Source organism: Phyllosticta citriasiana (genome assembly GCF_038021145.1).
Source record: "Phyllosticta citriasiana strain CBS 120426 chromosome Unknown IWZ02scaffold_9, whole genome shotgun sequence".
NCBI lineage: Eukaryota > Fungi > Ascomycota > Dothideomycetes > Botryosphaeriales > Phyllostictaceae > Phyllosticta > Phyllosticta citriasiana.
Window position 1 is genome coordinate 1,369,279 of NW_027117286.1, and position 24,435 is coordinate 1,393,713.

The 24,435-nt window shown below is 36.7% G+C and overlaps 2 protein-coding genes across 2 annotated transcripts; one reads left to right on the forward strand and one right to left on the reverse strand.

The window, feature by feature from the left end:
• Window positions 1-30: 30 nt before the first annotated feature.
• On the forward strand, window positions 31-1,206 carry IWZ02DRAFT_492165 (uncharacterized protein; the record flags this gene model as incomplete). The annotated part of the gene is made up of 3 exons (XM_066769819.1): window positions 31-215; window positions 343-995; window positions 1,043-1,206. The coding sequence occupies 3 exons, from the start codon at window positions 31-33 to the stop codon at window positions 1,204-1,206; spliced, it is 1,002 nt and encodes a 333-aa protein (XP_066621406.1).
• A 20,445-nt stretch (window positions 1,207-21,651) lies between these two features.
• On the reverse strand, window positions 21,652-23,172 carry IWZ02DRAFT_434758 (uncharacterized protein; the record flags this gene model as incomplete). Its single annotated transcript, XM_066766390.1, has 11 exons — window positions 21,652-21,680; window positions 21,739-21,759; window positions 21,801-21,890; window positions 21,980-22,004; window positions 22,059-22,132; window positions 22,229-22,258; window positions 22,403-22,430; window positions 22,510-22,553; window positions 22,666-22,752; window positions 23,006-23,092; window positions 23,145-23,172. 11 exons carry the CDS (start codon window positions 23,170-23,172, stop codon window positions 21,652-21,654), a joined length of 543 nt encoding a protein of 180 aa, XP_066621407.1.
• Between the last annotated feature and the right edge of the window lie 1,263 nt (window positions 23,173-24,435).

The following is a 24,435-nucleotide window of genomic DNA, read 5'->3' on the forward strand; positions in this document are numbered from 1 at the left end:
AAGCACACCGGAAGACGTCAACGAGAAAAAATGTCTCCAAAGATTCAACCGCAGGCTCCTGGACCTAACCGTCTCTTCTGCTCAGAAGAAGACTTGAAGTGGGGTGACTTCCGTGACGACCTCTCGCGGGATGGCTTTGCGATTGTGAAGGGAGTGATTCCCCGTGAGCGGGCTGACAAGATTGCGGACCAGATGTTTTCCTGGTTGGAGAGCTTGTAAGTATTGATAAATCGCTGAGGGGAGAGGAATCGAACGATGAGAAGAGTTCATGCTTCTTCGAAGGAGAGAACAGGGAGCGTTCGACTCGTCGACTCACACTCTGCTAACACTTCACCCTGACAGCAATCTGGGCTTCGACCGCAACGACCTCTCCACGGTTCACCACACAAAGCTCCCCGTCATCACTGAAAAAGGCATGTGCCTCAATTACGCCGTGACGCACGAAGACTGGGCATGGGCCGTCCGGACCGAGCCTGGTGTCATATCCACCTTCGAAAAGGTGTACGACACGCCCGACCTGATTGTGTCTTTTGACGCCGTCAACTTTGGCTTCCCCAACCGCAAGGACATTGCGCCAAACAAGCCTTGGCCACACCAGGACCAGGATCCCGAAAAGGGCGGCTTCCGCTGCTTGCAGGGACTCGTGAACTTGTTGCCCAACGGGCCCGACGACGGAGGATTGATTGTGTGCAAGGGCGGCCATCGCCTTTCCGAACAATTCCACCGCGAGATGGCCTGGGAAGACCGCATCCCTGCGTGGACCAACGAGTGGTACGGGTTCACGGACAAGGGGATGGAGTGGCTTGAGGAGCACGGCTGCAAGTGGGAGAAGCTGTGCGCGGAACCGGGCGACTTGCTTCTGTGGGATTCGAGGACGCCTCACTACAACCTGTCGTCGACGACCGACCAGCCCAGATTCTGCATCTACACCTGCTACATGCCGGTGACTGAAGCGACGCAGGAGGACTTGTTGAGAAAGCGAGAGGCTTTCGAAGGTGAGTACATCCGCTTTCGGCTTGCTGGCTCTCACTGACAATTGTAGCCTGTGTTGGCACAACGCATTGGCCAAACGCGAGGCATGTGGGCAGCAACGTTGCGAAGCGCGACGGTGTTGAGGATCCGCATAACCGTCTGCGGCCCTTGAAAGAGCCCGTCCTGGACGAACGTGGATTGAAGCTCACGGGGATCCCATACATTACCGCTTAGAGAGTCGATAGGCCGAAGTTTATGATCGGGTCGTGATCTTGGAGGTATCGGGAGCATTCGTTTGACAGTCTGCTTCGAGAAATTGTCATTCAGTCCGAACTTGTAGCAATGTTAGCAACGATCAATTTCATCTCAATGTCGAGAAGTGTCCCAAGGGCACACTCAATCACTCGGCGTACGAAGCGTGACGAGACGTCGAATGCTCCTCGTCTTTGGAATGAACAGACGTTCAGCGATCAAGCTATTGCGGGTGTTATCTCATGAATCAGACGGGTGTCGCTTCGGGCGTTGTGATTACTAAACAACCCTAGGGCCTCTAGAGTGTTAAGGCTTAATCTAAGCTATATCCAGCTAGCGCCCACATAAGGCGGCGCCCTTAGTGACGCGTCTAAGAGTAACTTAAACTTATTTATATGTAAGGTTTTAGGAGGCTAGAATTTACTATGCTATAACTCTATAATATATTATTATACTACCTTACTTTACACTTTCCTATATTCTTTAAAGCTTATACTTTTATAGAATATCTATTTTAGCTATATAGTCTTAAGAGTTCATGTTAATTTATATTAAAGTATTAAAAGTTATGCCCCCCTAAAGTATATAGGGCGACCCTCCTCTAGATTAAAGGTATAATCTAATAATAATAACATAAACCCCTATTAAATTATATATATACTATTTTATCTTTAGATTCTAAATCCTATTATATTAAAAGAGGATAACTTAGGCTAAGTTTTAGTAGGTTTCTAGGTAGTATCTATACATCCTATTCGGTTAGTTATAGTACGTAACTAGTAGTTAGAATTTTAAGAGATGTTAAATTAAAGACGTAAGGGCATTATAAAAGTTTACTAGGACATTATAAATATTAGTATTAGTACTAGTTACGTTATAGATATTAAAGTACTTACCTTTCTAAAGTATATACTAAACGCGTGTAGCTAAGTCTATATTAGTAGACCCTAGAAACCCTATAAACTTAAGGAACCCTATAAATTTAAGGAACCCTATAAACTTAAGGAACCCTAAGAGCTAATAGTAGGTAATTATAGGGGTAAGTGATCTTAGGCGTAAGCGCGTAGGTAGAAGGAACTATAACCTAAACTACTAAAATAGACGGCCGCTCTTAATAGCTAATATAGTAGTAGTTATATACTACGTACCCTAAAATCTATACCTAAGGGCTAACATAATTAACTTTATATATAATCTAGTATAGGCTCTAACCTTATATTAAGTTTTAGATCTAGTATTAGCGATAAGGCGTTATAGTTAGGGGATAATCTTTTAACCTAAATAACTATCCTAGAGCCCTAGTTTAATGCTACGTCTAAAGTAGAGCATAACCTTACACGTTATTTTAGTTAGATTCCATAAATAAGGCTATAGGCCCTAAAAGACGTTATTAGCCTAGCGCGTTACTTAGATAATATAGAGTTCTAAGAAGTAACATTATAACTCTATCTTATAAGAATCCTTAATAAGATGAAGCCTAGAGTAAACCTCTAGCTATATTAGGAGTAGATTCGTACCTTACGGAGGTTAATCTTTAGGAAAGGTCATATAATTCTAATTACTTAGACTAGATTTAGGAAAAGCCTCATCTTATACATATATACTATCTTAACCGGCTAGGTAACTATTTAGATTATCCTACTTAGTAAACTAGGTAATAAATAGTAGGCTAATATTAGAAGATTAAGTAGATATAGGCCCTATCTTATTAATTTAGAGAGTAAAGTAGAGAACCTAAGACTCTTAGTAGAGGTCTAAGTAGGGAAATATACTTATATCCTCTTTAGGCCTAAGTAGACGGTAGAAGAGGAGGTCTATATAGCGTTACGGTCTATTAAGACTAAGATTAGCATGCTTACTATTAATAAGTGTCATCTTATTAAGTAGTAGGCAGGTTTCCGGCTATACTTTACTACTTTAAAGGAGCTATATAGTTTCCTTAGCCTAGAGACTATCTAGTTTACTTATTTAGCCATGATAGATAATAAGACTAAGTAGGCTATTAAAAGAGACGCTAGGTTCCTAAATAAAGGGCTATAGCCGGGCTAGACGTAGGTAATTTATATGTTAATTAATCGCCCTAACATCTCTATCTACGTGCGTCTAATCCTAAGAGGCTAGAAAGGATTATTTAAGGGGCTCTACTTTATACTAGATATAAGTATTAGCGCCTCTATACGGATAAGTACCCCTAAGTAGATACTAAAGATGATTATTTTTATTAATAGTATTAGGATGGTCTAGAATATAGTAACTTACCTTTAATCTATCCTTATTACTAAGATAAAGGACTACGCTACTAATAAATAATATAGTTAGGGTCGTAATAGGAAAGGTAGATGCGTAATAAACATTATTAGTGAGTTTATATCATGGGTTACGGAATTTAATAAGGATAATTAATATAAGGAGTTCTATAAGCCGGACTTAGCTATATGTATCATAGTAGTAATAACCTCTCTTAGAATAGGTATTAACGTCCTAGACGTAGAGCGTGTTATTACGTAGGACTTCCTACCTAAATAATCTCTTAGAGATGTCTAGTAGTAACTTAGTTATAGTAGACGTAGCTTTAGATGAATAAGCTAAGGTATCATGCTTCTTCCATACTAGGCCTTTAATAACTAGGGCCGGGATCGGCTAAAAGAGGATATAAGGTCTCTAAAAAAGGCTCTAGTCCTATTACTAGGATATCTAAAAGGGACTAGGAATATAACCTAGTAGGCGCGGAGAGAGTTAAGATAAGTTACGTAGTTAAGTAATCCTACTAGTAACACTATAGATAACTCATCCTAGTAGTTAGCTACTATATCTAGTACTCTAGTTAGGACTAACTTATCTAGAGTCCTATTATAGACTAAACGGGATATAGCGAACCGGAGGGAACTAGATAAGGTTTAGAAAGATATAATTAACGGATACTACTAGAGAGTATTCCTAGAGTATCTTAGAGAGAATAAATTGCCGCGTAGCGCTAGACTACCTCCTATACTAGTTAAACGCTACTATAGTCACTATAATCTAGTACTATTCCTAATCTTTATACTAGCCCTACCATAGCTAAAGAAGCTAAGGTGTCTAAAAGTAGGGTATAGGCTAGGGTTTACCTTAGAGTCTATTAATAAGTAGTTATTAGAGGTTATAGAAGAGAAGTATAGTGGGTATATAAGGCAATTCTAGTTAATACTAGCGCTAATTATAAGGGACGCCTAGCGCTAGTAAATAGCGCATTTTTTTAGTAGGCGTAAGAGTATAGAGTTCTAGGAATTATTAATACTAGATGCTTTATGCGAGGAGGTCCTATTATTAAAGGAGTAGAAGCATCTAGAGATGATAGGTTAGTAACTACTTAAGCACCTTAAAGGACCGGTTATCTAACATATAGAAGAGTAGGCAGAAAAGGCTAGATAAGAGAAGAAGAGAAAGAGTAAGGAGAAGAAGTAGGCTAAGCAGGCAGCTTAAGAGACTTAATTAACCCTAGGGACTTAATTAACCCTAGAGACTTAATTAACCCTAGGGACTTAATTAACCCTAGGGAGTGAAGGAACCTATGAGATAGGGAATCTATTAGAGTATAAGATGTATTAGGCGCGTATTCACGCCTATAATAACTAACTCTCTTATATTATCACCGAGTGAAACCTTATACGGATGTATAGAACGCTACCTAGTTCTCTATAGCTCCTTATTTAAGTAAGAGAGGACTAATAATAGTAGTAGTAGTAGTAGTAGTAAGTCCTAGTACTAGATTTATAAATAGGAGAGGGGGCCTTACTTTCTAATATCTCTAAATTATAGTGTATACTAGAGATATAATTAGAGGTTATAGGATAGGTTAAGGTTACTAATTCATAATAAGTACTAGAGACGTAATTAGGAGACGTCTAAGATGCCTAGGTTATTAACTCTCCTATGCTATTAGAGAAAGTAGGCCGGAAATAATAAGGTAGTAGGCTAGTAGGATTAAGAGGAATACTAAAGTGGAGGCTAAGAGGGGGTAGTTAGGAGCCCTATATACTAAGTATACTAAGGCTATAGGGTCGTCTACTAAATAGTTTAAGACCTAGTACTCCCATAACTTATACGCCGCGGAGGCGGCGTCTATTATTAGAACGGGAACTACTAAATTTAGAGCCGCGGTCCTTATAGCTAGTGGTGGGATTCTTACTAAAATTAAGGGTATCTAGGCGTTTACGCACTCTAATAGAGAGGGTAAGATGTAGTAGATACTACTAAGTAGAACAGCCTAAGTAGGTCCGGCGTAAGATTTAGTATTATTAGTAGATAGTTTAGTAAAGGTCTAAGATCGCAGAAGCCTATAACCCCTAAGGGCTAATTAAAGCGCTTACCTAACTTAAAGAACTATTAGAGGCCTAAGAATAAGTCTAGACTATTCTAGACTCTTCTAGACCTCTTCTATTACTAAGAACTTATTCCTACGGGTTCTTTCAGATTCTAGCCCTTATTCTAGATTGTCTTATTACTAAGGCCTAGAATCTTCTAGTCTAGATTAATTAGAAATCGTCTTCTATTAATAGAAGAACCTATTACTAATTACCTAGAGATAGAACTCTCTAGAATCTATAGGTTCTTCTATATAAACACCCTTAGGTAGCCTGCTAGTTAGTCCTTTAAGGAAGTTCTCTTATAGTAAAGAATCTACTACATTCTCTACTATAAACCATCTACCATACGGTATATAATAAAGATATTACTTATCTTTATAGAATACCGCTAACAGGTTATGAGCCCGGCTAATAGTAATCTATAGATTACTATATAGCTTGCCTTATAATTTATAAGTAGGATTTTACTTCCTTCCCTACTTATAAGAAAGAATATACTATTCTTTCTATACTAGACCGCTCTTATAAGTGAGGCTTAGTAAGACTATCTCGGTAGATAGCTATTAAGCTAAACTTATAAAGAAGTCTAGGGAAAGCCTACTTATTTATATAAGTAAGGCATTTTTTAGGGTAAGGACTAGTATCCTAAGCCCTATCCTTAGGCTCTTAGCCTATCGAATTTTTCCTAGGACCGTTAGGCCTATATCTGCCTAGGATTTTATTCTAGAACCTTCTAGTAGTCTAGAATAACCTTATTCGCTACCTATTCTTTACCTTTCTCCGCCTTTCTCTAGATTTCCTCACATTTCTATTAACTACGTTGATATAAGGTGTGGCTGCGCGGCCTCTATACCATATTAGGCCTAAGCGTTACCCGTTTACACTAGTTCCCGCTAGTGTCTTAGCATGAGGAACACTAAAACTTCACGACACTTCGAAACGTTTTCGACCCGCATCGACCCGAATACTTTGCTTAGTAAGCAAAGTAGTACACCGTTTTGAAGAGAAAAACTCGGTGGATAAGGATCTAAAATTAGATTCCTTATATCTCTACTCCCGGCTAAGTTATTAGAGAAAACATCGATACTCTAATAATCTCCCCACTTTCTATTAGGTGCATCAGGCCCATTAGCACCTAATAAACTTCGAGACTTCATACACTTATAGTTTCCGCTTAAAACTATAAGTACATAGAGTTTTATACTCTAAAGACCTCTATAAGGTATAAAATCTTTAATATACCTTAAGAAAGGAACATCTTCTACTAGGAAATATGGGAAAAGAATTCCCTAGCATTCCTAAACTTAAAGGCCCTGAGAACTAGGAGTCTTAGTAATCTACTATAAATGATATAGTGATTACAGAAGGGCTAAAAGCCCATCTAGACTCTAAATCTTAACCTAAAGTAGAAGATCCTACCTAGGAGGTTAATAATACTAGAATAAGGACTTTCATTAGGACCTCTATAGATCCTAAACTTTATTCTAGCATTGCCCATTATAGAACTGCAAGTTCTATGGGAGAAGCCCTTAGAAAAAGATGCGAATCTAAGGGACTTTCATGGGAAGTCTCACACTTTATAAGGCTACTAAGCCTTAAAGATACGGGAGATATTAATACCTAGGTGGCTAATCTATTAGATGAGATAACCCTATTATCTCAGACTAAGATGGCCTTAACGGAGAGGTAGAAACTAGGTGTATTCTTTAGTAATATACCTAGTAGCTATTCTTCATAGAGCGCCGTAGCCCAGCTAGGGCTAAAAGAAGAGACTACTCTAGACCACCTTATAGAGCGTCTAGTAGAAGAGTCTCGGCGCTGAGAACTAGAAGAAGAAAGCAATACTGCCCTTATTACTATAACTAGTAATAAAGGGAAATCTTCTTCTAAAAAGAACGCCTCTACTTATAATAATAAGAGTACTAAGAAGTGCTCTTATTGCAAAAAGAATGGCCATCTAGAAAAGGACTGCTATAAAAGAGCTAGGAATTTAAAGGGTAAAGAAAATAATAGTAGTTCTACGGATTTAGAGGATACCCTACACATTACGGGTTATACCTCTTATTTTACCGCGGGTCCCGGCCTAAATGACTGGATTCTAGACACCGGCGCTACAGCCTATATGTCTAGACATAAAGATCTCTTTACTTCTTTAAAAGAAGTAAATTTACCTATAAAACTAGGTAAAGGAGAGATCTATGCTAAAGGAATAGGTACTATACCTATTACCTTTAAGTACGCTAATAGAAGGATAAATCTAACCCTTCTAGACGCTCTCTATATCCCCGATTTATCTATAAATCTTATCTCTATATCTAGGCTATATACACATGGTATATATCTAGATATAAAGAACTTAAGACTTATAGATAAAAGAGAGTAGATATATGCCGAAGTTTTACTTCAGAATAACCTATTTATACTACCTAAGGTAGAATCTACTATAAATCACTTATATATAGCAGATTTAAACCTATAGCATAATAGGTTAGGGCATATAAACTTAGAAGCTCTTAGGGCACTACTACCTGTTAAGGGTAGTAAAATAGACTATTCTATATGCCCTTTAGCTAAATCTAAGCGTACTATATCTACTACACTAGTAGCGGTCTCTAAACCTTATAAGAAGATAGGTCTAGATGTCGTAGGACCTATTACTCCTAAGGGAATAGGGGGATACACCTACTATATAGCCTTTATAGACTATTATAGTAGGTTTACATGGGTATTCCCCCTATTTACTAAAGAAGAAGCCTATAATAAGATAGTTTACTATCTTAAACTTATAGAGCCGCATAGTAAAGTCTAGTCTTTAAGGCTAGATAATGGCCTAGAATATAGGGGAACTCAGCTAGATTTACTAGCTAAAAATAAAGGAATAACTCTAGAAAAGAGTTCTCCTTATAGCCTAGAGTAAAACGGGCTTATAGATAGGACATATGGGTTAATAGATACTATTACCCGTTGCCTTCTCTTAAATTCTAAGGTCCCCCTTACCTTCTAGCTAGAGGCTATTAAAACCGCCACTTATATTCTAAACCGGACCCCTAAGAAGTCCCTAGAGGGTATTTCGCCTCTAGCCCGGCTAAATATAGCTAAGGGCAGGTCTCCTACTATAAATCTCTCTTATATAAAGACTTTTAGAAGTAAAGTCTTTATAAACATCCCTAGAGAAAAGCGTACTATATCCTCTAAGTATTCTCCACGCTCTAGGCCTGGTATATTATTAGGCTTTAAGGGGGAGCATATTTATAGATGCTAGGATATAGAAAAACAAGCTATTATACGCACTAGGGATGTTACCTTTAAAGAGGATGAATTTCCTTCTCCCTATACTAAAAGTATAGAAGATAAGGAAGATATAGACTATACTAAGCCTATATTTCCTTCTTCTATAACTAGCCCTCCTAATAGACTAAGATCTAGGTCTATAACTACTATAGATACTAGTAGGGAGGAGCCTAGGAGAAGTGAGCGCCTTAGAGAAAAATCCTCTAAGGAATCGACTACTATAGAGGCTACTATTAATAGCCCTATAGAAGAAGTACCTCATCCTCTTAGAGAGACCTTTAAAGAGGTTAGAATCCCTAGTAGTAGCAGCTATGTTACTATAGAAGGCCTAAGTAATATAGAGGAAGATATCTCTTATTACTTACTCTATAGTAATGGGGAACCTACTACTTATAGTTAGGCTATTAATTCTTCTAATAGCCTAGACTAGCAGAGAGCTATGCGGGAAGAATATAATTCCCTTATTAAGAATTAAACCTGGATCTTAGTAGACCCCCCTAAGGATAATAAAATTCTTAGAGGCAAATGGGTCTATAAGATTAAAACTGATAATAAGGGAAATATTACCCGCTATAAGGCTAGATAGGTAGTGTAAGGCCAAAATCAGGAGTATGGTATAAACTATAAAGAGACTTTTAGTCCTACAGTCTCACCTATAGTTTTACGCCTACTACTAAGCCTTTCTGCCCATTTAGACCTAGAAATCGTACATATAGACGTCGAAACCGCCTTCCTAAATGGGAAAATAAATGAAGACGTCTATGTACATTAACCTACAGGCTTTAAGCTTAATAATAAAGTCTGTAAATTAAAGAAAGCTCTCTATGGCCTAAAATAAGCCCCTAGGGCATGGGCAGCCTGTTTTAGCCACTTCTTAGAAGAGAACGGCTATAAACAGCTTCTATCTAAGGCCTACTTATATACTAAGACCTTTAAAGAAGGCTTATTTATATGGGTCTTAGTATACGTAGACGATATCCTACTTTTTAGTAAGGATATGTCTATTATTAATTCTTTTAAAGAATTAATAAGGTCTAGGTTTACTATTTAGGACCTAGGACCTATTTCCTATTATTTAGGAATTCAAGTCACCCGGGATAGGTCTAAAAAGACTATATCTTTATCATAGGAAGGCTATCTTTCTAAAGTCTTAGAGACTTTCTCTCTAAGCTCTATTACGCCTTCTAAGACTCCTTATTTATATAAGGAGCTTCCTAGACCACCCGCGGACTATTAGGCTAGTGAAGACCTTATTAAAGAGTATAGATCTTTAATAGGCTCTCTTCTATATGCTATAGTCTATACTAGGCCTGATATAGCTTATATACTAGCTTCTTTAAGCTAGTATTTAAGCTGCCCTCTAGTAGAGCACCTTAGAGCTGCTAAAAGAGTCTTATCCTATCTAAAAGGAACTAAAGATTATACTATTACCTATAAGGGTACTAGTTTTAATCTAGAATCCTACTCCGACTCTAACTTAGGGAATGAGCTTAATAGACATTCTCTAGCAGCTTATATTATTTACTCTACTAATGGGCCTATAGCCTGGAAGGCTAGTAGACTAACCTATGTCTCTATTTCTACTATGGAGGCAGAATACATAGGTTATAGTATACTAGCTAAGGTTATCCTTTATATTAAAGGATTTTTAGAAGAGTTAGGTTATAAAGACCTTATACCTACTCCTATAGTCCTTAAAGGGGATAACATACCGGCTATAGCTACTACGGAAGATGCTACTAAAAAGTCTAAGAATATAGACATAAGGTATCACTTCTTAAGGTAGCTAGTTAAGGAAAATCTTATAAGATTCTCCTATATCTCTACTAAAGAGATGCCTGCAGACGCCTTAACTAAGGTACTTACTAAGGCTCTCTTTACTAAATTCCTCTCTATTACCCTGCGTAATAAGTTAGGGGGAGTGTTAGAGGCCTAAGAATAAGTCTAGACTGTTCTAGACTCTTCTAGACCTCTTCTATTACTAAGAACTTATTCCTACGGGTTCTTTTAGATTCTAGCCCTTATTCTAGATTGTCTCATTACTAAGGCCTAGAATCTTCTAGTCTAGATTAATTAGAAATCGTCTTCTATTAATAGAAGAACCTATTACTAATTACCTAGAGATAGAACTCTCTAGAATCTATAGGTTCTTCTATATAAACACCCTTAGGTAGCCTACTAGTTAGTCCTTTAAGGAAGTTCTCTTATAGTAAAGAATCTACTACATTCTCTACTATAAACTATCTACTATACGGTATATAATAAAGATATTACTTATCTTTATAGAATACCGCTAATAAGAACCCTACTAGCTAATTAGTTAAGTATAGCTAAAGGTCTATATGCTTTATCGCTAAATGCCTATAAACCTAGAGGGTAAATTAAAGCGCCTACTTAACCTAAAGAACCCTAGTAGCTAATTAGTTTAAATATAGTTATTAGAGGCCTAAGAATAAGTCTAGACTATTCTAGACTCTTCTAGACCTCTTCTATTACTAAGAACTTATTCCTACGGGTTCTTTTAGATTCTAGCCCTTATTCTAGATTATCTCATTACTAAGGCCTAGAATCTTCTAGTCTAGATTAATTAGAAATCGTCTTCTATTAATAGAAGAACCTATTACTAATTACCTAGAGATAGAACTCTCTAGAATCTATAGGTTCTTCTATATAAACACCCTTAGGTAGCCTACTAGTTAGTCCTTTAAGGAAGTTCTCTTATAGTAAAGAATCTACTACATTCTCTACTATAAACCATCTACCATACGGTATATAATAAAGATATTACTTATCTTTATAGAATACCGCTAACAGGTTATGAGCCCGGCTAATAGTAATCTATAGATTACTATATAGCTTACCTTATAATTTATAAGTAGGATTTTACTTCCTTCCCTACTTATAAGAAAGAATATACTATTCTTTCTATACTAGACCGCTCTTATAAGTAAGGCTTAGTAAGACTATCTCGGTAGATAGCTATTAAGCTAAACTTATAAAGAAGTCTAGGGAAAGCCTACTTATTTATATAAGTAAGGCATTTTTTAGGGTAAGGACTAGTATCCTAAGCCCTATCCTTAGGCTCTTAGCCTATCGAATTTTTCCTAGGACCGTTAGGCCTATATCTGCCTAGGATTTTATTCTAGAACCTTCTAGTAGTCTAGAATAACCTTATTCGCTACCTATTCTTTACCTTTCTCCGCCTTTCTCTAGATTTCCTCACATTTCTATCAACTACGTTAATATAAGGTGTGGCTGCGCGGCCTCTATACTATATTAGGCCTAAGCGTTACCCGTTTACACTAGTTCCCGCTAGTGTCTTGGCACGAGGAACACTAAAACTTCATAACACTTCGAAATGTTTTCGACCCGCATCGACCCGAATACTTTGCTTAGTAAGTAAAGTAGTATACCGTTTTAAAGAGAAAAACTCGGCGGACAAGGATCTGAAATCAGATTCCTTATATCTCTACTCCCGGCTAAGTTATTAGAGAAAATATTGATACTCTAATAATCTCCCCACTTTCTATTAGGTGCATCAGGCCCATTAGCACCTAATAAACTTCGAGACTTCATACACTTATAGTTTCCGCTTAAAACTATAAGTACATAGAGTTTTATACTCTAAAGACCTCTATAAGGTATAAAATCTTTAATATACCTTAAGAAAGGAACATCTTCTACTAGGAAATATAGGAAAAGAATTCCCTAGCATTCCTAAACTTAAAGGCCCTAAGAACTAGGAGTCTTAGTAATCTACTATAAATGATATAGTGATTATAGAAGGGCTAAAAGCCTATCTAGACTCTAAATCTTAACCTAAAGTAGAAGATCCTACCTAGGAGGTTAATAATACTAGAATAAGGACTTTCATTAGGACCTCTATAGATCCTAAACTTTATTCTAGTATTGCCCATTATAGAACTATAAGTTCTATGGGAGAAGCCCTTAGAAAAAGATGCGAATCTAAGGGACTTTCATGGGAAGTCTCACACTTTATAAGGCTACTAAGCCTTAAAGATACGGGAGATATTAATACCTAGGTGGCTAATCTATTAGATGAGATAACCCTATTATCTCAGACTAAGATGGCCTTAACGGAGAGGTAGAAACTAGGTGTATTCTTTAGTAATATACCTAGTAGCTATTCTTCATGGAGCGCCGTAGCCTAGCTAGGGCTAAAAGAAGAGACTACTCTAGACCACCTTATAGAGCGTCTAGTAGAAGAGTCTCGGCGCTGAGAACTAGAAGAAGAAAGCAATACTACCCTTATTACTATAACTAGTAATAAAGGGAAATCTTCTTCTAAAAAGAACGCCTCTACTTATAATAATAAGAGTACTAAGAAGTGCTCTTATTGCAAAAAGAATGGCCATCTAGAAAAGGACTGCTATAAAAGAGCTAGGAATTTAAAGGGTAAAGAAAATAATAGTAGTTCTATAGATTTAGAGGATACCCTACACATTACGGGTTATACCTCTTATTTTACCGCGGGTCCCGGCCTAAATAACTAGATTCTAGACACCGGCGCTACAGCCTATATGTCTAGACATAAAGATCTCTTTACTTCTTTAAAAGAAGTAAATTTACCTATAAAACTAGGTAAAGGAGAGATCTATGCTAAAGGAATAGGTACTATACCTATTACCTTTAAGTACGCTAATAGAAGGATAAATCTAACCCTTCTAGACGCTCTCTATATCCCCGATTTATCTATAAATCTTATCTCTATATCTAGGCTATATACACATGGTATATATCTAGATATAAAGAACTTAAGACTTATAGATAAAAGAGAGTAGATATATGCCGAAGTTTTACTTCAGAATAACCTATTTATACTACCTAAGGTAGAATCTACTATAAATCACTCATACATAGTAGATTTAAACCTATAGCATAATAGGTTAGGGCATATAAACTTAGAAGCTCTTAGGGCACCACTACCTATTAAGGGTAGTAAAATAGACTATTCTATATGCCCTTTAGCTAAATCTAAGCGTACTATATCTACTATACTAGTAGCGGTCTCTAAACCTTATAAGAAGATAGGTCTAGATGTCGTAGGACCTATTACTCCTAAGGGAATAGGGGGATACACCTACTATATAGCCTTTATAGACTATTATAGTAGGTTTACATGGGTATTCCCCCTATTTACTAAAGAAGAAGCCTATAATAAGATAGTTTACTATCTTAAACTTATAGAGCCGCATGGTAAAGTCTAGTCTTTAAGGCTAGATAATGGCCTAGAATATAGGGGAACTCAGCTAGATTTACTAGCTAAAAATAAAGGAATAACTCTAGAAAAGAGTTCTCCTTATAGCCCAGAGTAAAACGGGCTTATAGATAGGACATATGGGTTAATAGATACTATTACCCGTTGCCTTCTCTTAAATTCTAAGGTCCCCCTTACCTTCTAGCTAGAGGCTATTAAAACCGCCACTTATATTCTAAACCGGACCCCTAAGAAGTCCCTAGAGGGTATTTCGCCTCTAGCCCGGCTAAATATAGCTAAGGGCAGGTCTCCTACTATAAATCTCTCTTATATAAAGACTTTTAGAAGTAAAGTCTTTATAAACATCCCTAGAGAAAAGCGTACTATATCCTCTAAGTATTCTCCACGCTCTAGGCCTAGTATATTATTAGGCTTTAAGGGGGAGCATATTTATAGATGCTAGGATATAGAAAAACAAGCTATTATACGCACTAGGGATGTTACCTTTAAAGAGGATGAATTTCCTTCTCCCTATACTAAAAGTATAGAAGATAAGGAAGATATAGACTATACTAAGCCTATATTTCCTTCTTCTATAACTAGCCCTCCTAATAGACTAAGATCTAGGTCTATAACTACTATAGATACTAGTAGGGAGGAGCCTAGGAGAAGTGAGCGCCTTAGAGAAAAATCCTCTAAGGAATCGACTACTATAGAGGCTACTATTAATAGCCCTATAGAAGAAGTACCTCATCCTCTTAGAGAGACCTTTAAAGAGGTTAGAATCCCTAGTAGTAGCAGCTATGTTACTATAGAAGGCCTAAGTAATATAGAGGAAGATATCTCTTATTACTTACTCTATAGTAATGGGGAACCTACTACTTATAGTTAGGCTATTAATTCTTCTAATAGCCTAGACTAGCAGAGAGCTATGCGGGAAGAATATAATTCCCTTATTAAGAATTAAACCTGGATCTTAGTAGACCCCCCTAAGGATAATAAAATTCTTAGAGGCAAATGGGTCTATAAGATTAAAACTGATAATAAGGGAAATATTACCCGCTATAAGGCTAGATAGGTAGTGTAAGGCCAAAATCAGGAGTATGGTATAAACTATAAAGAGACTTTTAGTCCTACAGTCTCACCTATAGTTTTACGCCTACTACTAAGCCTTTCTGCCCATTTAGACCTAGAAATCGTACATATAGACGTCGAAACCGCCTTCCTAAATGGGAAAATAAATGAAGACGTCTATGTACATTAACCTACAGGCTTTAAGCTTAATAATAAAGTCTGTAAATTAAAGAAAGCTCTCTATGGCCTAAAATAAGCCCCTAGGGCATGGGCAGCCTGTTTTAGCCACTTCTTAGAAGAGAACGGCTATAAACAGCTTCTATCTAAGGCCTACTTATATACTAAGACCTTTAAAGAAGGCTTATTTATATGGGTCTTAGTATACGTAGACGATATCCTACTTTTTAGTAAGGATATGTCTATTATTAATTCTTTTAAAGAATTAATAAGGTCTAGGTTTACTATTTAGGACCTAGGACCTATTTCCTATTATTTAGGAATTCAAGTCACCCGGGATAGGTCTAAAAAGACTATATCTTTATCATAGGAAGGCTATCTTTCTAAAGTCTTAGAGACTTTCTCTCTAAGCTCTATTACGCCTTCTAAGACTCCTTATTTATATAAGGAGCTTCCTAGACCACCCGCGGACTATTAGGCTAGTGAAGACCTTATTAAAGAGTATAGATCTTTAATAGGCTCTCTTCTATATGCTATGGTCTATACTAGGCCTGATATAGCTTATATACTAGCTTCTTTAAGCTAGTATTTAAGCTGCCCTCTAGTAGAGCACCTTAGAGCTGCTAAAAGAGTCTTATCCTATCTAAAAGGAACTAAAGATTATACTATTACCTATAAGGGTACTAGTTTTAATCTAGAATCCTACTCCGACTCTAACTTAGGGAATGAGCTTAATAGACATTCTCTAGCAGCTTATATTATTTACTCTACTAATGGGCCTATAGCCTGGAAGGCTAGTAGACTAACCTATGTCTCTATTTCTACTATGGAGGCAGAATACATAGGTTATAGTATACTAGCTAAGGTTATCCTTTATATTAAAGGATTTTTAGAAGAGTTAGGTTATAAAGACCTTATACCTACTCCTATAGTCCTTAAAGGGGATAACATACCGGCTATAGCTACTACGGAAGATGCTACTAAAAAGTCTAAGAATATAGACATAAGGTATCACTTCTTAAGGTAGCTAGTTAAGGAAAATCTTATAAGATTCTCCTATATCTCTACTAAAGAGATGCCTGCAGACGCCTTAACTAAGGTACTTACTAAGGCTCTCTTTACTAAATTCCTCTCTATTACCCTGCGTAATAAGTTAGGGGGAGTGTTAGAGGCCTAAGAATAAGTCTAGACTGTTCTAGACTCTTCTAGACCTCTTCTATTACTAAGAACTTATTCCTACGGGTTCTTTTAGATTCTAGCCCTTATTCTAGATTGTCTCATTACTAAGGCCTAGAATCTTCTAGTCTAGATTAATTAGAAATCGTCTTCTATTAATAGAAGAACCTATTACTAATTACCTAGAGATAGAACTCTCTAGAATCTATAGGTTCTTCTATATAAACACCCTTAGGTAGCCTACTAGTTAGTCCTTTAAGGAAGTTCTCTTATAGTAAAGAATCTACTACATTCTCTACTATAAACTATCTACTATACGGTATATAATAAAGATATTACTTATCTTTATAGAATACCGCTAATAAGAACCCTACTAGCTAATTAGTTAAGTATAGCTAAAGGTCTATATGCTTTATCGCTAAATGCCTATAAACCTAGAGGGTAAATTAAAGCGCCTACTTAACCTAAAGAACCCTAGTAGCTAATTAGTTTAAATATAGTTATTAGAGGCCTAAGAATAAGTCTAGACTATTCTAGACTCTTCTAGACCTCTTCTATTACTAAGAACTTATTCCTACGGGTTCTTTTAGATTCTAGCCCTTATTCTAGATTATCTCATTACTAAGGCCTAGAATCTTCTAGTCTAGATTAATTAGAAATCGTCTTCTATTAATAGAAGAACCTATTACTAATTACCTAGAGATAGAACTCTCTAGAATCTATAGGTTCTTCTATATAAACACCCTTAGGTAGCCTGCTAGTTAGTCCTTTAAGGAAGTTCTCTTATAGTAAAGAATCTACTACATTCTCTACTATAAACCATCTACCATACGGTATATAATAAAGATATTACTTATCTTTATAGAATACCGCTAACAGGTTATGAGCCCGGCTAATAGTAATCTATAGATTACTATATAGCTTGCCTTATAATTTATAAGTAGGATTTTACTTCCTTCCCTACTTATAAGAAAGAATATACTATTCTTTCTATACTAGACCGCTCTTATAAGTGAGGCTTAGTAAGACTATCTCGGTAGATAGCTATTAAGCTAAACTTATAAAGAAGTCTAGGGAAAGCCTACTTATTTATATAAGTAAGGCATTTTTTAGGGTAAGGACTAGTATCCTAAGCCCTATCCTTAGGCTCTTAGCCTATCGAATTTTTCCTAGGACCGTTAGGCCTATATCTGCCTAGGATTTTATTCTAGAACCTTCTAGTAGTCTAGAATAACCTTATTCGCTACCTATTCTTTACCTTTCTCCGCCTTTCTCTAGATTTCCTCACATTTCTATCAACTACGTTAATATAAGGTGTGGCTGCGCGGCCTCTATACTATATTAGGCCTAAGCGTTACCCGTTTACACTAGTTCCCGCTAGTGTCTTGGCACGAGGAACACTAAAACTTCACAACACTTCGAAATGTTTTCGACCCGCATCGACCCGAATACTTTGCTTAGTAAGTAAAGTAGTATACCGTTTTAAAGAGAAAAACTCGGCGGACAAGGATCTGAAATCAGATTCCTTATATCTCTACTCCCGGCTAAGTTATTAGAGAAAATATTGATACTCTAATAATCTCCCCACTTTCTATTAGGTGCATCAGGCCCATTAGCACCTAATAAACTTCGAGACTTCATACACTTATAGTTTCCGCTTAAAACTATAAGTACATAGAGTTTTATACTCTAAAGACCTCTATAAGGTATAAAATCTTTAATATACCTTAAGAAAGGAACATCTTCTACTAGGAAATATAGGAAAAGAATTCCCTAGCATTCCTAAACTTAAAGGCCCTAAGAACTAGGAGTCTTAGTAATCTACTATAAATGATATAGTGATTACAGAAGGGCTAAAAGCCTATCTAGACTCTAAATCTTAACCTAAAGTAGAAGATCCTACCTAGGAGGTTAATAATACTAGAATAAGGACTTTCATTAGGACCTCTATAGATCCTAAACTTTATTCTAGTATTGCCCATTATAGAACTATAAGTTCTATGGGAGAAGCCCTTAGAAAAAGATGCGAATCTAAGGGACTTTCATGGGAAGTCTCACACTTTATAAGGCTACTAAGCCTTAAAGATACGGGAGATATTAATACCTAGGTGGCTAATCTATTAGATGAGATAACCCTATTATCTCAGACTAAGATGGCCTTAACGGAGAGGTAGAAACTAGGTGTATTCTTTAGTAATATACCTAGTAGCTATTCTTCATGGAGCGCCGTAGCCTAGCTAGGGCTAAAAGAAGAGACTACTCTAGACCACCTTATAGAGCGTCTAGTAGAAGAGTCTCGGCGCTGAGAACTAGAAGAAGAAAGCAATACTACCCTTATTACTATAACTAGTAATAAAGGGAAATCTTCTTCTAAAAAGAACGCCTCTACTTATAATAATAAGAGTACTAAGAAGTGCTCTTATTGCAAAAAGAATGGCCATCTAGAAAAGGACTGCTATAAAAGAGCTAGGAATTTAAAGGGTAAAGAAAATAATAGTAGTTCTATAGATTTAGAGGATACCCTACACATTACGGGTTATACCTCTTATTTTACCGCGGGTCCCGGCCTAAATAACTAGATTCTAGACACCGGCGCTACAGCCTATATGTCTAGACATAAAGATCTCTTTACTTCTTTAAAAGAAGTAAATTTACCTATAAAACTAGGTAAAGGAGAGATCTATGCTAAAGGAATAGGTACTATACCTATTACCTTTAAGTACGCTAATAGAAGGATAAATCTAACCCTTCTAGACGCTCTCTATATCCCCGATTTATCTATAAATCTTATCTCTATATCTAGGCTATATACACATGGTATATATCTAGATATAAAGAACTTAAGACTTATAGATAAAAGAGAGTAGATATATGCCGAAGTTTTACTTCAGAATAACCTATTTATACTACCTAAGGTAGAATCTACTATAAATCACTCATACATAGTAGATTTAAACCTATAGCATAATAGGTTAGGGCATATAAACTTAGAAGCTCTTAGGGCACCACTACCTATTAAGGGTAGTAAAATAGACTATTCTATATGCCCTTTAGCTAAATCTAAGCGTACTATATCTACTATACTAGTAGCGGTCTCTAAACCTTATAAGAAGATAGGTCTAGATGTCGTAGGACCTATTACTCCTAAGGGAATAGGGGGATACACCTACTATATAGCCTTTATAGACTATTATAGTAGGTTTACATGGGTATTCCCCCTATTTACTAAAGAAGAAGCCTATAATAAGATAGTTTACTATCTTAAACTTATAGAGCCGCATGGTAAAGTCTAGTCTTTAAGGCTAGATAATGGCCTAGAATATAGGGGAACTCAGCTAGATTTACTAGCTAAAAATAAAGGAATAACTCTAGAAAAGAGTTCTCCTTATAGCCCAGAGTAAAACGGGCTTATAGATAGGACATATGGGTTAATAGATACTATTACCCGTTGCCTTCTCTTAAATTCTAAGGTCCCCCTTACCTTCTAGCTAGAGGCTATTAAAACCGCCACTTATATTCTAAACCGGACCCCTAAGAAGTCCCTAGAGGGTATTTCGCCTCTAGCCCGGCTAAATATAGCTAAGGGCAGGTCTCCTACTATAAATCTCTCTTATATAAAGACTTTTAGAAGTAAAGTCTTTATAAACATCCCTAGAGAAAAGCGTACTATATCCTCTAAGTATTCTCCACGCTCTAGGCCTGGTATATTATTAGGCTTTAAGGGGGAGCATATTTATAGATGCTAGGATATAGAAAAACAAGCTATTATACGCACTAGGGATGTTACCTTTAAAGAGGATGAATTTCCTTCTCCCTATACTAAAAGTATAGAAGATAAGGAAGATATAGACTATACTAAGCCTATATTTCCTTCTTCTATAACTAGCCCTCCTAATAGACTAAGATCTAGGTCTATAACTACTATAGATACTAGTAGGGAGGAGCCTAGGAGAAGTGAGCGCCTTAGAGAAAAATCCTCTAAGGAATTAACTACTATAGAGGCTACTATTAATAGCCCTATAGAAGAAGTACCTCATCCTCTTAGAGAGACCTTTAAAGAGGTTAGAATCCCTAGTAGTAGCAGCTATGTTACTATAGAAGGCCTAAGTAATATAGAGGAAGATATCTCTTATTACTTACTCTATAGTAATAGGGAACCTACTACTACTAAAGAAGATGCCTATAGACGCCTTAACTAAGGTACTTACTAAGGCTCTCTTTACTAAATTCCTCTCTATTACCCTGCGTAATAAGTTAGGGGGAGTATTAGAGGCCTAAGAATAAGTCTAGACTGTTCTAGACTCTTCTAGACCTCTTCTATTACTAAGAACTTATTCCTACGGGTTCTTTTAGATTCTAGCCCTTATTCTAGATTGTCTCATTACTAAGGCCTAGAATCTTCTAGTCTAGATTGATTAGAAATCATCTTCTATTAATAGAAGAACCTATTACTAATTACCTAGAGATAGAACTCTCTAGAATCTATAGGTTCTTCTATATAAACACCCTTAGGTAGCCTGCTAGTTAGTCCTTTAAGGAAGTTCTCTTATAGTAAAGAATCTACTACATTCTCTACTATAAACCATCTACCATACGGTATATAATAAAGATATTACTTATCTTTATAGAATACCGCTAATAATAGTTAAAGGGAGTCTATATGCTTTATTATTAGCTTAAGCTCTACGGGTAGGTATACTAGAGGGCAGGCATACTAGAGGGTAGGCGCGCGGCTAGGTGCTCTAGTATTATATTATCGTCTATAACCTCTTATCTACCTCTCCTCTATAACTATTACCTTTCCTTATCCTCCTCTACTACTACTACCACCACTACTACTAATAATAATAATAATAATAATAACATGCCCGCTTACCGCTCTACTTACCCCTTACGCTACGCGCGCCTTACCCGCCTTACCCTCCCCCCTCTCCCACGGGCTTCGGCCTAATATAATAGAGTGCTCTTATTCTATTATAGTAGCGTATAGCCCTAGCCTACTACCTCTACTAACTTTAGTTAGGTTAGTAAGGAGGACATTCCTCATCTTATTAGCCGCTTTAACTAAGGTTAGCTTAGGTCTAGCCGCGTACGCCTACCTATTATTACGTACGTATAGACTATTTAGAGATTTAGTTTAACTTACTAAACCATGTTATGATAGGCTACTACTACTATAGTAGTAGTAGTAGTAAAACGTAGCCTTACTTATGTTATTACCTGCCTACTCACTATAAGCTAAACTAAACTCTACTACCTTATATATAGACTAACCTCTAGTATAAGTAGCCTACCTATGCTGCCTAGTAAGTAGTAGTAGTAATAGTAGCAGCCGTTGTCGCCGCTACTACTATAGTTTAGTAGTTTACCGTCGCCGCTATCATCTATATAAGTAATTAGTCTAACTCTAGGAACTTAAATACCTTAAGACTAACCTTATATAGTAGCTCTCTACTACCCCCCCTACGCTTACCCTTACCGCCTATACCGCCGTTACCCTCTATATAAGTAATTAGTCTAACTCTAGGGACTTAAACACCTTAAAGACTAACCTTAGATAGTAGCTCCCTACTACCCCCCCTATGCTCACGCTTACCCTTACTACCTATGCCGCCGTTATCACCCTCTATGTAAGTAATTAGTCTAACTCTAGGGACTTAAACACCTTAAAGACTAACCTTAGATAGTAGCTCCCTACTACCCCCCCTACGCTTACGCTTACCCTTACCACCCGTACTACCATTATTACCCTCTATATAAGTAATTAGTCTAACTCTAGGGACTTAAACACCTTAAAAACTAACCTTAGATAGTAGCTCCCTACTACCCCCTCTACCGCCGTGCTTACCCTACCCCTCCCTACCCCTACTCCTCCCCCCCCCTAGCCCTTACTTACTACCGCTACTAACCCTATTACTATAGGTCTATATACTATAGTGTTATTTAATAGTAATGCTAATAGGTATAGTATAGAACCCCGTTAGTATCGCTTCCGCCTCTTACCCTTAGGGCCTTACTAGTAGCTATAGCTACTAAGTAAGTATAAACTATCTAGGATATAGGTATAGAAAGACTAACATACTATAGGAATAATAATACTCCGGCTCCTACTAGCCTAATAGCTAGGGATAACGTTAGGGAGTAGTTAGTAGAGCTTACCTACTAGTAAATTGCCTATAGCTAAGCCTACTACCCCTTTAACTTCTTTTAGCCTAGTTAGGTTATAGGGCTCTATACTACCTAGGACTATAATATATAGTAGTTAGCTAGCTTAGCTACCTTAGAGACCCCTAAGTCTAAGTAATAGGAGGCGTAGGGCGATAGGATAGTTACTAACTATTAGTACTAGGTTAGCTATATCTCCTATATTATAGAGACTTAGGCGGGTATAGAGAGACTTAGTAATACCCGGTACTAGCCCTACTAAGATACTAGCTTTAAATGTTAGGTTTACTAGTAGGAGGCTATTAATAAGATTAGTAAGGCTAGTGAAGCTTACGCGTACTACTATAATAAAATCTAGAAGTATCCTCTAGTCTACTAGAAGAAGGAGTTAGTACCGCGTAAGTAGAAGTAGCCCCCGCCTCTATATTCTAGTTATTATCCCCTTAAGCCTAAGGGGCCCCCTAGTAGTCTACTACTAGGAGTAGGAGGGTCTAGTATCATAGTATAGCTAGTTAGTTAGGGTATTAGTCTAGTTATTTAGTGTTTAGGTTTAGTGTTATTTAGTTTAGGTGCTAGGTTAGGACGCCTATAGTTTTTTTTTCTCTCTCCTCTCCGGTTTTTTTTTTATACCATAAAGTACTATACGTTCTATTATGATTACATTTCTAGTAGCTATAATCTAAGTCCCATCTTATAATATAGCTCGCGCTATATAAGCCGTTTATAGTAGCTAGTATTATTTATACCGCTTACGTATTAAATCCCGTAGGTTCTATTTAGCTTCTAGGGTTAATAGGGTTAATAGGGTTCCTAGGGTTAGTTAAGTTTATAGGGTAGCCTAAGTTACTAAAGAGAATAGCTCTATAACCGATTAAATAGTAAATAGAAGGGGGGGTTTCGTTATATATAGCTAGTACATTAGATTCTAAGTGCCCTAATTGAATCTTAGGGTTAATAGGGTTAATTAAGATGATAGGATTACCTAAGTTAATTAAGAGGTTAGCTTTATAGCTAGTTAAACGGCGAAAAGGGAGGAGATCGCGTTATATATAACTAGTACTATTTATGCTATTTACGTAATAGATTCTATAAGCCCTAACCGGATCCTAGGGTTAAAAGAGTTAATTAGGTTATCTAGGCTATCTAGGATAGGTATATTACAGCCGCTTACATCTTATAAGGCCTAAGAGATAGTGTTAAGTCTTACTCTAAGAATTATAAGGTGCTTATCGGCTATCTTAGCTATATTATTATTAGACCGGATATTTACTTTATAATCCTATTAGATAAACCTCTTAACCTACTATCCTTAAAATAGATATCTACCCTACCCTCCTAAGTAATCCCTTTTTCCCTCATCTCTTTAATAATACTACTATATAAGTAGAGTTATTACTCCTATATTATCTTATCTAGTAGACACCTTAGGTAGTTAATCTACTTATATTATTTAGATGATTAATCTTCTATAATACTCTTATCATGCTTCATCCCCTAAATGCTACTCTAAATAATATAGGAAAAGAGACTAAGCCTACTACCTATACTAGCCTAGTAATAGGGATAGGAGTCTAAAACTCCTCATTCTTACTATTATTATTATTTTTATTCTCGCTATCACCGTCGTTACCGTCGTCGTCGTTATCGTTATTATCGTCGTTATCGTCGTTATCGTCGTTATTATTATTATCGTTATTATCGTTATCGTCATCGTCCTCCTCCTTAACGATACTACTACTAATAATAATCACCCTAACTTAGTTC